This window comes from Nicotiana sylvestris, chromosome 12 (assembly GCF_000393655.2).
Source record: "Nicotiana sylvestris chromosome 12, ASM39365v2, whole genome shotgun sequence".
NCBI lineage: Eukaryota > Viridiplantae > Streptophyta > Magnoliopsida > Solanales > Solanaceae > Nicotiana > Nicotiana sylvestris.
The window spans coordinates 73,267,153-73,279,431 of NC_091068.1; the positions used below are offsets into that span (position 1 = coordinate 73,267,153).

Below are 12,279 nucleotides of genomic sequence, written 5' to 3' on the forward strand. Positions count from 1 at the left end.
TTTACTTAAACATTAGGTCAAATGTTTCTAATCTTTTCTCATAATTTACAAGGAATTACGGGGTGATCTACCAACCAAATTAAATATCTATGAGTCTAGTTTCCAACTCATTAAACCGTTCATCGATACGATCTCGGAGTAGAGAGATATTTGCGTTTTTTCGAGACTGCGCCAAGCACCTCTCTATAGGGCCCACTAAGGCGGTTTAAGATATTTGGACCTATATAGGATGCCTCCAACCCGTTTTAAGTCATTTCTTCTCACTATTTTCAGACCTTAGAACCCTAGGAACATCCTCTCAAGGTTCTCTCAAGATTCAAGACCCAAAAAAGGGCAAACAACACAAATCAAGTGTCGGGAATTCCGTGGCGCTAGTAAGTCTCTTGTTCTTCTTGTTGTTGCTCATTTTTGTGTCGTTCCAGCTCGTGTGGGAGGTTGTTTTAAAGGGTTTATGTTCTGTAAATACTCCCTCATGTTCTTAATATCAATACTAGGTGATTTCAAGCCTTCTAAAGTGATTCTAGTGCCGAAAAACACTAATTGATCGCTAGTTTCGCTTTTTTGTTGTTGTGGCAGCATTGGAGGGATATTTCATGGAAATTTAAGGTCAAATTGGAGTTGTTATTTCTGTATAAAGGTAAGGAACCTCTTACTCTATATGTATTTAAGATTATCCAAGTTGCGGCTAAGCCATTGAAGCTAGAACTTGTGAAATATATATCGAAAGGCTTGGTAGTAATGTTATTGTTTTGTGGACTGTTTTGCGTTGTTGTTGGGCTGCGTATTTTACTACTATCTTGTGGAGTTTTGGAGGAGGAAGGGTGTGGAGAAACACCATATATATGTAGGGTTATGGGCTGATAGTTATTCGTAACATTTCCAGGTTGTTTGACACGACTACGGTGGTCGTCGTATGTATGGAGTGATTAGGCTGTGTGTGGACTATTTTGGGAGGCTCAATATGTTTATTATTGATGTTGTTTGGGCTGTTTGGTGACTGTTTTGAATGGTGTGAGGTCATATATATAGGGGAGGTGCTGTCCGTTTCATCGTAAAATAGGTTGTGGTCGATACATAATAGTTATGACGCTTAAATGATAACGATAGTATCGTTTCTCTTATTGTAGACTAAGGAGTTTTGACAATTGCATAGCTTGAGATTGGGGCAGTATATACAAGGTATGTGAGGCTATCCCTTTCCTTCTTTTGCACGACTCCGATTGTACATAATGTAATGAACGAGCTTCCAAGATACTCTACTCTTAGAAGCTAGCAGTACTTACATTGTTTTCCCTCTTATGGAACGATTGATGTTAATGTTGCTTCTCTTATTCTTATGTTATCAATGTTGTTGGTACTTCCTGATTCTTATAAGGTTCATAGTGAAGAGTTAGTCCTAATAACGTGTACAGAGGATACCGACCTTACGTCACTCCGAAAGGTTTAGAATGTGATTCCATGAGTCGAGCATGCATTATATATATGTATCTATTTTACTCTACCGAGCCACGCTATAGTTGGCCGGGTACGGCACCTATTGTGCAACCACTGATCAGTTGGGTTTTACCGAGCTCCACGTGGCCGGGTACGATTCTACCGAGCCTTATGATGGCCGGGTACGTTTTTTTTACCGAGCCTATTATGGCCGGGTACGATATGATGATGATGATGCCCACAGAGGCGAATGTTTTAAGGGTTTATGTATTTATACATATGTATCATGCATTTCATGTAAGTAGCCCTCAGAGGTACTAAGATGTTACATGTTGTATATTCTCTATCCTTGCTTACATTACTGATCGTATTTATGGTTCCCTGCCTTACATACTTAGTACTTTATTCGTACTGACGTCCTTTTATTTGTAGACACTGCATGTCATGTTGCAGGTCCTGATAGACAGGCAGGTGCAGCTCCTCCACCACAGTAGGCTGTCCAGTTCAGCGGTGATTGGCGAGATCCCTTCTCCGGACTTGCCTTGGTCTTGGTATGCATTTTTGTTATAGACATTATGGGTATGTCGGGGCTCTGTTTCGGCTATGTTGCAGCACTTATGTTTTTTTAGAGGCTCATAGACAGGTGTCGACTCATTTATAGTTTGGTATGCCTTGTCGGCTAGTTTTTGTTGTATAGTCTTTTATAGTAGCGTGGTAGCTTATATCTTATATGTAGTTTCTTGATTGTCTGGTCATCCCCTGCTATGTATGTTCATACTGTCATATTTTATTGCTGGTTGTCCATGATCCAGGTCTACCATTTATATTGATCTCGTCAGCCCTAAAAGATAATAATGAAGGTTAGATAAAATGTACGTTGGTGCTCGGCAAGTGTGGCCGGGTGCTAGTCATGGCCCTCCAGTTTGGGTTGTGACAGTTTCGAGTGGATTTTTTTGTGTTTGTGAGCTCTGGGAGGTCAGTTGAAGTTTGTTTTAACCTTGAAGGTCGTCTTCTTCCGGTTGCAAAGAAGTGTGGTACATCTTACCCTATCCTCTCATACAGTGTTGGTGTGAATTTCTCTTTGTTGGTTTCAGTGATTTTAACCATTAATTGCCTCATTGCATGTACAATTTTGTTCTCAATTGAATCAAATATGGCTATAACTAGTTCTACTACTTCTAGCTCCACATATACTCTAGATCCTTCTGGTCCTTTATTCATACATCCCTCTGATGTTTTGGGTACTTGTTTGGTGCAAGTTCCATTTTCTGGAATCGGGTTTGGGGGGTTGGAAGAGAAATATGATGCTCCTGAATTACGACTTTGGTATAGATGTAATAATATGGTAATATCTTGGTTAACCATCTCCCTATCACCTAAAATTGCCGAGAGCATTCAATATTCTGAAACAGCCGAAAGCATTTGGAATCAACTTGAAAAATGATATGGAACTGTAAATGGAACCAAAGTTTTTGAGATTAAAAAAGTGTTAGCCTCTACTTGTCAAGGGTCTCTTGACATAGCATCATACTTTAACAAATTAAAAAAGTTATGGGATGAGTTGGCTTTCATTGGTAAGAATCGTGTGAGTTCGTGTAGTTATGCTGCTAAATCTAGTTTACAACAGGAGTTAGAGGAAGGCAAGGTATATCAATTTTTAATGGGGCTCAATGAAACTTATATTAGTGTTAGGGGTAATCTTCTTATGATGCAACCACTACCTTCACTTGATACTGTTTATAATATCTTGCTCCAAGATGAGAGTCAGAGACATGTGAATTCTACTCCTCAATTCAATTCAGAGTCAGCCTCTTTCAATGCAAATGCTAGTCATTTTCTTAAGTCTCTTCTTCCATCACCAAAACAACAATACAACCAAAAGGTAGCTTTTGACCAGAAGATGAATGTTGATCAGACCAAGGGTTCTTTATTTTGCAGATATTGCAAAAAACCTGAACATTTTATTGAAAAATGCTATAAACTTCATAGTTTTCCCTCTAACTGCAAATTCACTAAGAGTAGAAGAACTGCAGCAAATGTTATTGCTGAACCTGAGTTTTCTAATAGTGGGCATCATAACATTGCTGGTTCTGGTGTCTCTAGTTCTCCTAAGCAAAGTTCTATAATTCCTGGTCTGAGTATGCTGCAGTACAATTAGTTCATGACTTTACTGCAACAGACCCACTTGTCAGATTCTAATCCTCAGTCTAAATCTAATGGTTTCTACCAATTTTTCTGGTACTCTACTAACTGATGATCTGCTGAATGGTTCTAGTTCTAGTTCTTGCATACTTTCACAATCAATAGATTTAACTTGGATAGTTGACTCTGGTGCTACCGACCATATGATATCTAATAAAGATTTTCTATCAAACTGTACTCCTTTACCTGTGCCTTATCTTGTGTCACTTTGACCTGCATTGGTTCCTTTGTTTTAAATCCATCTTTCATCCTTCACAATGTTCTCTATATTCCCTTTTTTCAACACAATTTGATCTCTGTGCATAGGATTATACATCAATTTAAATGTTTTGTTCTATTCGCTTATGAATCATGTTTACTTATACCACATAGCCCTTCTCTGAAGAAGCCTCTGAATCTTGGTAAACTGGATAGTGGTCTGTACAAGCTTGTGTGGAAAAGGCCTTCCTCTCATTCTCAACTTTTCACCAATTTAGATTCCACAAATAATGTGGTCTCATCTTGTGTTCATCCTGTTTCTCCCATGACTAATGTTGTTTCCTCTTGTGTTCCTTCTTCTACTTGTAATTCTGGTTCTATTCTGCCTGATGTGTGCGATATTCCTTTTAATTGTAGTACTACTAACGTGAATAAAATAGATGTAGTTTCGCATCTAAGACTTGCACATGTTCCATTTGTTAGAATGAAACTCATTTATGGTTTGTCTGATTCTTTGTCATCCAAACAGCCTTTCATTTGTAATGTTTGTCCTATGTCCAGGCAAACTAGGTTGCCTTTTCTAGATAGTGCTATAAGTACCAACTCACCTTTTCAACTCATTCACATTGATACTTGGGTCCTTACCATACTACAACTTATTCTGGGGCTAGATACTTCCTTACTATTGTCGATGATTATACAAGAGTCACTTGGACATACCTCATGGGATCTAAAAGTAATGTCTTTTGCTTAATAAAAGCTTTTGTTGCAGTTGCTTAGAACCAACAAAAGTTCTAAGAGTCAAGTAAATGGTGGGACCTCCTATTAACTTATGTTACTGAGCTTGGTCCAAACTCACTTTCACACTACAATTCAAACAATTAGAAGTAATAATGCTCTAGAGTTGGGGTCTAGTTCCTTTGTATCATTATTTTTTCAGAACATGGAATTATACATCAAACAAATTGACCTTCCCCTCAATAAAATGGGGTAGTTGAAAGAAAACATAGATCCCTTCTTGAAGTTTCTAGAGCATTGATGTTCCAGTCCAAAGTACCTATGCATTTTTTGGGTGATTGCTTGTTAACTGCCACTTATATCATTAACCGATTACCCTCTAAACTTTTAAATGTCAAATTCCCTTTTGAAATGTTGTATGGTAAGGTGCCCATTTACTCTCATTTGCGATCTTTTGGTTGTTTGTATTATGCCACAGTCCCTATACCTCAAAGAGATAAATTTAAACCAAGGGCTATTCCTTGTGCTTTTCTTGGATATCCTTTTGCCAAGAAAGGATACAAGTTATACAACCTGGCCACTAAGAAGTGTTTTGTTTAAAGGGATGTAGTATTCCATGAAAATTATTTCCCTTATTCCAAGTCACCTAATGTTCCTATTTCTTTTCCTTTTCCATCTCCATCTTCTGTATTGTCTTCTGATCCCTCCTTTGCCTCTTCCCCTCCAACTGTTGCTACTGATCCTGCTTTTCTTCATGATCCCTCTTCACTTTCTCTTGCCAGTTCTCCTATTCAGTCCCCTGCTTCCTCTTCCTTGAGTCCTACTATCAGTTCTCCTATGCCATCTTCTACTCCACCTTCTTTGCTTTCTCCTGCTAGTTCTCATACTCAGTCTGCTTCCTCTTTATCTCTAAGGAGGTCTGCTAGGGATCATAATCCTCCTGCATATTTGAAAGACTATCAATGTACTTTTCCTTCATCTTTTTCTTGTTCCACTTATATTCTTAAGCATGCTGAATTTGAACCTAGTACCTATTCTCAGGCAGCCTCTATTCCAGCTTGGCCAGATGCCATGAGAAGGGGTTTGAGGCTTTAGAAGCCAATCACACTTGGGATATTGTAGAGTTACCTAAAGGCAAGAAACCTATTGGATGTAAATGGGTTTATAAGGTGAAATACAATGTTGATGGTAGTGTAGAGAGGTATAAGGCCAGACTTGTAATTAGGGGTGATACACAAGTGGAAGGTATTGATTTTAATGAGACTTTTCCCCTGTTGTGAAGTTATCCACCATAAAATGTTTAATAGCAGTTGTTGTTAAAAGACAATAGCCCTTGTTTCAATTAGATGTTAATAATGCTTTCATCCATGGTGATTTAGATAAGGAAGTCTATATGAAATTACCTCATGCCCTTTCGGTTTCTGGTTGTTCTTCCTCTGCTCCTCTAGTGTGCAAATTACAGAAGCCTTTTTATGGTCTTCGGTAGGCATCAAGAGAGTGGTATGTCAAGTTATCTCAAGCCTTATGTTCTGAGGGTTTCTCTCCCTCTGTAAATTATTACTCTCTTTTTGTTAGGGTTCTCCTAGTTTTTTGACTGTATTAGCCGTCTATGTTGATAATATAATACTAATAGGGATAATGCAGCTGATATTCTTGATTTGAAATAATTTTTAGATACTCATTCAGAATCAAAGATCTGGGTACTTTGCACTACTTTTTGGGCATTGAGGTTTCTTATTTTTTCTTTAATGTTCTTTTAAATAAAAAAAAGTTTGTTTCTTGTTATCAGAATACCATTATTCAGATGTTTCTTTTGTGGTGTGCCCTCTCAAACTTCATGATAAATTGTCGGCCAATTCTGGTGATATTTTGGATAATCTTGAGACTTATAGGAGTTTGATTGGTACGTTGTTGTTTCTCACACACACTAGACCTAATATTTGCTTTGCAGTCCAGCATCTTAGCTAGTTTTTAAAGTGCCCTTGGTCACCTCATATGTCTGCTACTTTACGCATTTTGAGGTATCTTAAGGGAACTTTTGATGTTAGCTTATTCTACTCCAATTCTCCTTATCTCAAAGTGACTTCCGACAGTGATAGTGATTGGGCTGCTTGTATTGATACCAGATGCTCTGTCACTTGGTTTTGTATTTTTTTTAGGTGATAGTTTAATTAGCTGGAAGTCTAAAAAGCAACCTATTGTGTCCATTTCTTCGGCTGAGGCTGAATACCGAGCTATCAGTAAAGTTGTGGCGGAATTGACTTGGCTAGTCCGGATTTTCTATGATTTGCACGTTCATGTTTCCCTTCCTATCTCTGTGTTTTGTGATAATCAGGCTACTATTCATATTTCCAAGAATCCGATTTTTTATGAGCGTACCAAGCATATAGAGGTGGATTGTCACTTTATTCAGGCTAAGTTGGGTGAAGGACTGAAATTGTTTGTCTCATGTCTCTACTCTTATACACTTGGTTGATGTCCTCACCAAGCCATTAACTGGGCAACTTCATCATCAGTTTCTCTCCAAGTTGCAGGTGGTTTCCCCTTCCAACTTGAGGGGGGTGTTGGACTTGAAGGCTATTTGGCATCTGGGTTTCGACAGAAATAGGCCCAGTTGGGTATAAGTTAATTGTATAGGCTTTTGTTTTGTTAAGTTTTGGCTTATATTTTCTGGGTTCAAGATATTTTGGCCCAATGTATATATAGTATAGTTTGTACACATTTGGACGGTTTTGCCATTCTAATATGCAGAAAATCTGAAGCTTCTTTGTCTCTCTTATTTTGTTCTCGTGAACCCTAGTTAGATTTTCATGGCGATTTGTCTTATCTTCAAAGTTATCATTAACTTTTTCATAGATATGCTTAATATTAAATATATTTAACACATTCATTCTTAATTACATAGCATATACGTAATTACTAATTGTAGACAAAATAATGTATTACGTTTCAATTCCTCCCAATTTCTGTCCATCTCTTTTTTCTTACGCCTCTCTCCTTGGAAGTTCGTTCTTTTATGCTCTGACCAAGCTTCCTTCCTTGTGCTATCTTCTCAAGTAGAAACGAAAGAAAAAAATTGCAGTAGATGATATTTATTAATGATTTTACTCTTTCTACATCAATTTGAATTTCCACAATTGTTCTTATTACGACCCGGCTTTTCCATCCTCGGGAGTCATGATGGCGCCTACCAGTGAAAGCTATGCAAGCCAATTATTCCAATTATTTAACCCTTGTTACTTTATTTTTTTTATCCCTTAACAATTGTGCGTTAACATGTTACAAACAGCGGAAATAATAATGCAGAAGAATGAAACGTAACAATTTAAAATAATACTGATACAGATCCATAAAAATAAGCTACCCAGAACTGGTGTCACAATCTCACACACTATCTAATAATACTACAGATAGGGTCCGAACAAAATAGATACATGTCTGTCTCTGAAATAGTAAAGAACAGAAGAAAAACTAGATAGGAAGGGGACGCCAAGGCCTGCGGACACCTACAGGACTACCTCGGGATGCCTGATGGACTGAAGGCATCAACCTCACTGTGGTCCAAAAGCTGTAGCTCTGGGTTCTGCACATAGTGCAGAGTGTAGTATCAGCACAACCGACCCCATATGCTGGTAAATGCCTAGCCTAACCTCGGCAAAGTAGTGACGAGGCTAGTACAAGACTACCAAATAAACATGTGCAGTTATATCATATACAACAAGTAATAATGACAGAAACTAGCAGTTAAAGATGGGAAGGGGAAACATGTTGCAGGGAATATCATGTACAAACAAAATCTCAACAAAGAAGTGAAAGGAACACGAAAATTCAACTATAAGCAAGAATAAGGAAATCAAAGACAAGTGCACGTCATCACCCTTCGTGTTTTTACTCTCGTCCTCACCGTAAGAATCAATATAATCGTCACGGCATCACCCTTAGTGCTTTTACCTCACATAATCATGGCACGGAATTATCCTTCGTGTATTATCACTCATATCATGGCACGACATTGTACATCGTGCGACACGATATCACCCTTCATTCTTTTACCTCACAATATCGGCACGACATCACCCTTCGTGCATTAACACTCTCAAATCATGCACGGCATCACCCTTCGTGCTTTACGCTCTTCCTCACCCAAGCAACAATCACAAAGCAATTTGGGCAAGGGAATCAATAATATCACAATAAAATCCTGGCAAGGGAACAATAGCATAACAACAATATCCTGGCAAGGGAAATAATATCATGAATAATAACATCCCGGCAAGGGAGATAATATTAAAAGCAATAACATCTCGGCAAGGGAGACATTATGATAAACCTCTTCTCTTTTCCACAATTACTTCACAACTCAATTCTCAACTTGAGCCAATGCTCTGCAATGTTCAATTACCATTAATACTTCCATAAGCCTTGTTCAACAATAGAAATCATCATATAAAGCATGAAGAATACGAAATGGAGTCACATCAATCATAGTATAAGACTTACGGGCATGCTTGACACTGATGTATGGATACTCGTCACCACACCTATACGTCGTACCCAACAATTAACACATAGCAAATAAGACACAACTCCTAATCCCTCAAGATAAGGTTAGACCAAACACCTACCTCAATGCCACGAATACAATTCAAGCCTCAACTACCGCTTTACCTCTTATTTCCACCGCTAATTCGCTTGTATCTAGCCACAATCTACTTAACGATATCAATAAATGCTAAATGAATCAATTCTAATGCATAAAAATAGGTTTTCTAAAGATTTCCCCAAAAAGTAAAAAATTGACCCCAGGCCCACATGGTCAAAACCGAGGTTCGAATCAAAACCCGATTACCCATTCACCCACGAAGTCAAATATATAATTTATTTTGAAATCGGACCTCAAATCGAGGTCCAAAACCCCAAAATTTAAAAATCCTAAGTTATGCCAAAAACACCCAATTTCCCCCATGAAAACCCTTGATTTTGAATTGAAATCATGTGAAAAGATGTTATAGATTAAAGAAAATGAGTTATAAATGACTTACAATCGATTTGGAGAAGAACATTTCTTTGGAAAATCGCCCAAGAGAGCTTAGGGTTTGAGGAAGTTTGAAAAATGAAGAATTTTTGTCTACGTTTGATTTTACATAGGTGCAGATATCGCATTTGCGATGTCATGTTCGCAAATGCAAACTCGCAGTTGCGGCCAAAGCTTCGCTATTGCGAAGGAAGGCTTGTCTCTGCTTTCTTCGCAAATGCGAACAACTGTTCGCAATTGCGGTGCCTGCTAAGGTCGCATTTGCGACATGAGCCTTACAAATGCGAAGGTCTCCCTGTCCCAGCCCATCATCGCAATTACGATGTTTCTTCGCAAATGCGAGCTCGCATTTGCGAGCCAGGCTTCGCAATTGCGAAGCCTGCAGACCTGCAACCCAACAACAGTTTTCCTAAGTCCAATTTCACTCTGCGGCGTATCCAAAACTCACCCGAGCCCTCGGGGCTCCAAACCAAACATACACTCAAGTCTAAAAGCATCATACAGACTTGCTCGTACGATCAAATCATCAAAATGACATCAATGACTATGAATTAAACCTCAAATTCATGAAATCACTCAAGAACATCAAATTTTTTAATTTCTCAAATAAAGGTCCGATTTATACTAAACGGACTCCGATTCTTACCAAACTTCACAAATTCAACTTAATTATTATTTCAAACTTATATCGGGCTCTGGAACCAAGATACAGGCCCGATAATAACAAGAAATTACATCAATTCACTTCTAAAAGCCTTGATATTTTCCAGAAAATAATTTTCTTTAAAATTTTATTTCTCGGGCTTGGGGCGTCGGAATTCGATTCCGGGTATACGCCCAAGTTCTATATTTTACTACGGACCCTACGAGACCATCGGATCACGGGTCCGGGTCCGTTTACCAAGAATGTTGACCAAAGTCAACTTTATTCAATTTTAAAAGTCAATTTCCTTATTTTACTTGGATTTCACATAAAAGCTTTCCGGAAATATGCCCAGACTGCGCATGCAAATCGATGTGAGATAAAAAGAGATTTTAAGGCCTCGAAATACAGAATTTACTTTGAAAATGAGTGATGACCTTTCGGGTCATCACATTCTCCACCTCTAAAATAATCGTTTGTCCTCGAACGGACATAAGAAAAGTACCTGAGTCGGAGAAAAGATGGGGATATCGGTTCCACATATCGGACTCGGACTCCCAGGTAGTTGCCTCGGCAGGCTGACCTCTCCACTGAACACGAACAAAAGGGAAACTCTTTGATCTCAACTGACGAACCTGCCTGTCTAGAATAGCTACCGGCTCCTCCTCATAGGACAAGTCCTTGTCCAACCGGACAGTGATGATGTCTAACATGTGGGATGGATCGTCGTGATACTTCCGAAACATAGACACATGAAACACTTGATGTACGGCTGATAAACTCGGCGGCAACTCAAGTCTATAAGCCACCTCTCCCACTCGATCAAGAATCTCAAACGGGCCAATGAATCTAGGGCCAAGCTTGCCCCTCTTCCCAAATCTCATCATGCCCTTCATAGGCGACATCCGAAGCAACACCTGCTCGCCGACCATGAATGCCATATCACGAACCTTACGGTCGGCATAACTCTTTTGCTTGGACTGAGCTGTACGAAGCCTATCCTGAATGATCCTGACCTTGTCCAAGGCATCCTGTACAAGATGCGTACCCATAAACCGAGCCTCTCCCGGCTCAAACTATCCAGCCAGCGACCGACACTGCCTACCATATAAAGCCTCATAAGGAGCCATCTGGATGTTCGACTGGTAGCTGTTGTTGTAGGCAAACTTCGCTTAAGGCAAGAACTGATCCCACGAGCCTCCAAAGTCAATGAAACAAGCTCGGAGCATACCCTCCAAAATTTGAATAATACGATCGAACTGCCCGTCCATCTGAGGATGAAATGTTGTGCTCAACTCGACCCGTGTGCCCAACTCACGCTGAACTGCCTTCCAGAAATGTGAGGTAAACTGTGTACCTTGGTCCGAAATGACAGACACGGGTACACCATGAAGACAAACAATCTCCCAGATATAGATCTTGGCTAACCTCTCAGAAGAATAGGAAACTACCACAGGAATAAAATGTGTTGACTTGGTCAGCCTATCAACAATAATCCATACTGCATCGAATTTCCTCTGAGTCCGTGGGAGTCCAACAACGAAGTCCATAGTGATACGCTCCCACTTCTACTCAAGAATTTCAATCTTCTAGATCAAACCACCAGGTCTCTGATGCTCGTTTACTTTACCTGATGACAATTCAAACACCGAGTCACATATGCAATAATATCCTTCTTCATCCTCCTCCACCAATAATGTTGCCGCAAATCCTGATATATCATAGCGGCGCCCGAATGAATAGAGTACCGGGAACTATGGGCCTTCTCTAAAATCAACCCTCGAAGTCCATCCACATTAGGCATACAAATACGACCCTGCATCCTCAAAACTCCATCATCTCCAACTGTAACCTGCTTGGCACCTCCGTGCCGCACTGTGTCCCTAAGGACACACAAATGAGGATCATCATACTGTCGATCCTGGATACGCTCAAATAATGAAGAACGGATGACTGTAAAAACTAACACACGGCTGGGCTCAGAAACATCCAACCTCATGAATTGATTGGCGAAAGCCTGAACATCCAA

The 12,279-nt window shown here is 39.4% G+C and overlaps 1 protein-coding gene across 1 annotated transcript; it reads left to right on the forward strand.

Moving 5' to 3' along the window:
- The first annotated feature begins 2,587 nt into the window (after positions 1-2,587).
- LOC138883214 (uncharacterized) lies at positions 2,588-7,048 on the forward strand. The gene is made up of 9 exons (XM_070163883.1): positions 2,588-2,768; positions 2,943-3,582; positions 3,943-4,395; positions 5,175-5,536; positions 5,614-5,817; positions 5,919-6,054; positions 6,247-6,272; positions 6,362-6,475; positions 6,732-7,048. The coding sequence occupies exons 1-9, from the start codon at positions 2,588-2,590 to the stop codon at positions 7,046-7,048; spliced, it is 2,433 nt and encodes an 810-aa protein (XP_070019984.1).
- Positions 7,049-12,279: the final 5,231 nt, after the last annotated feature.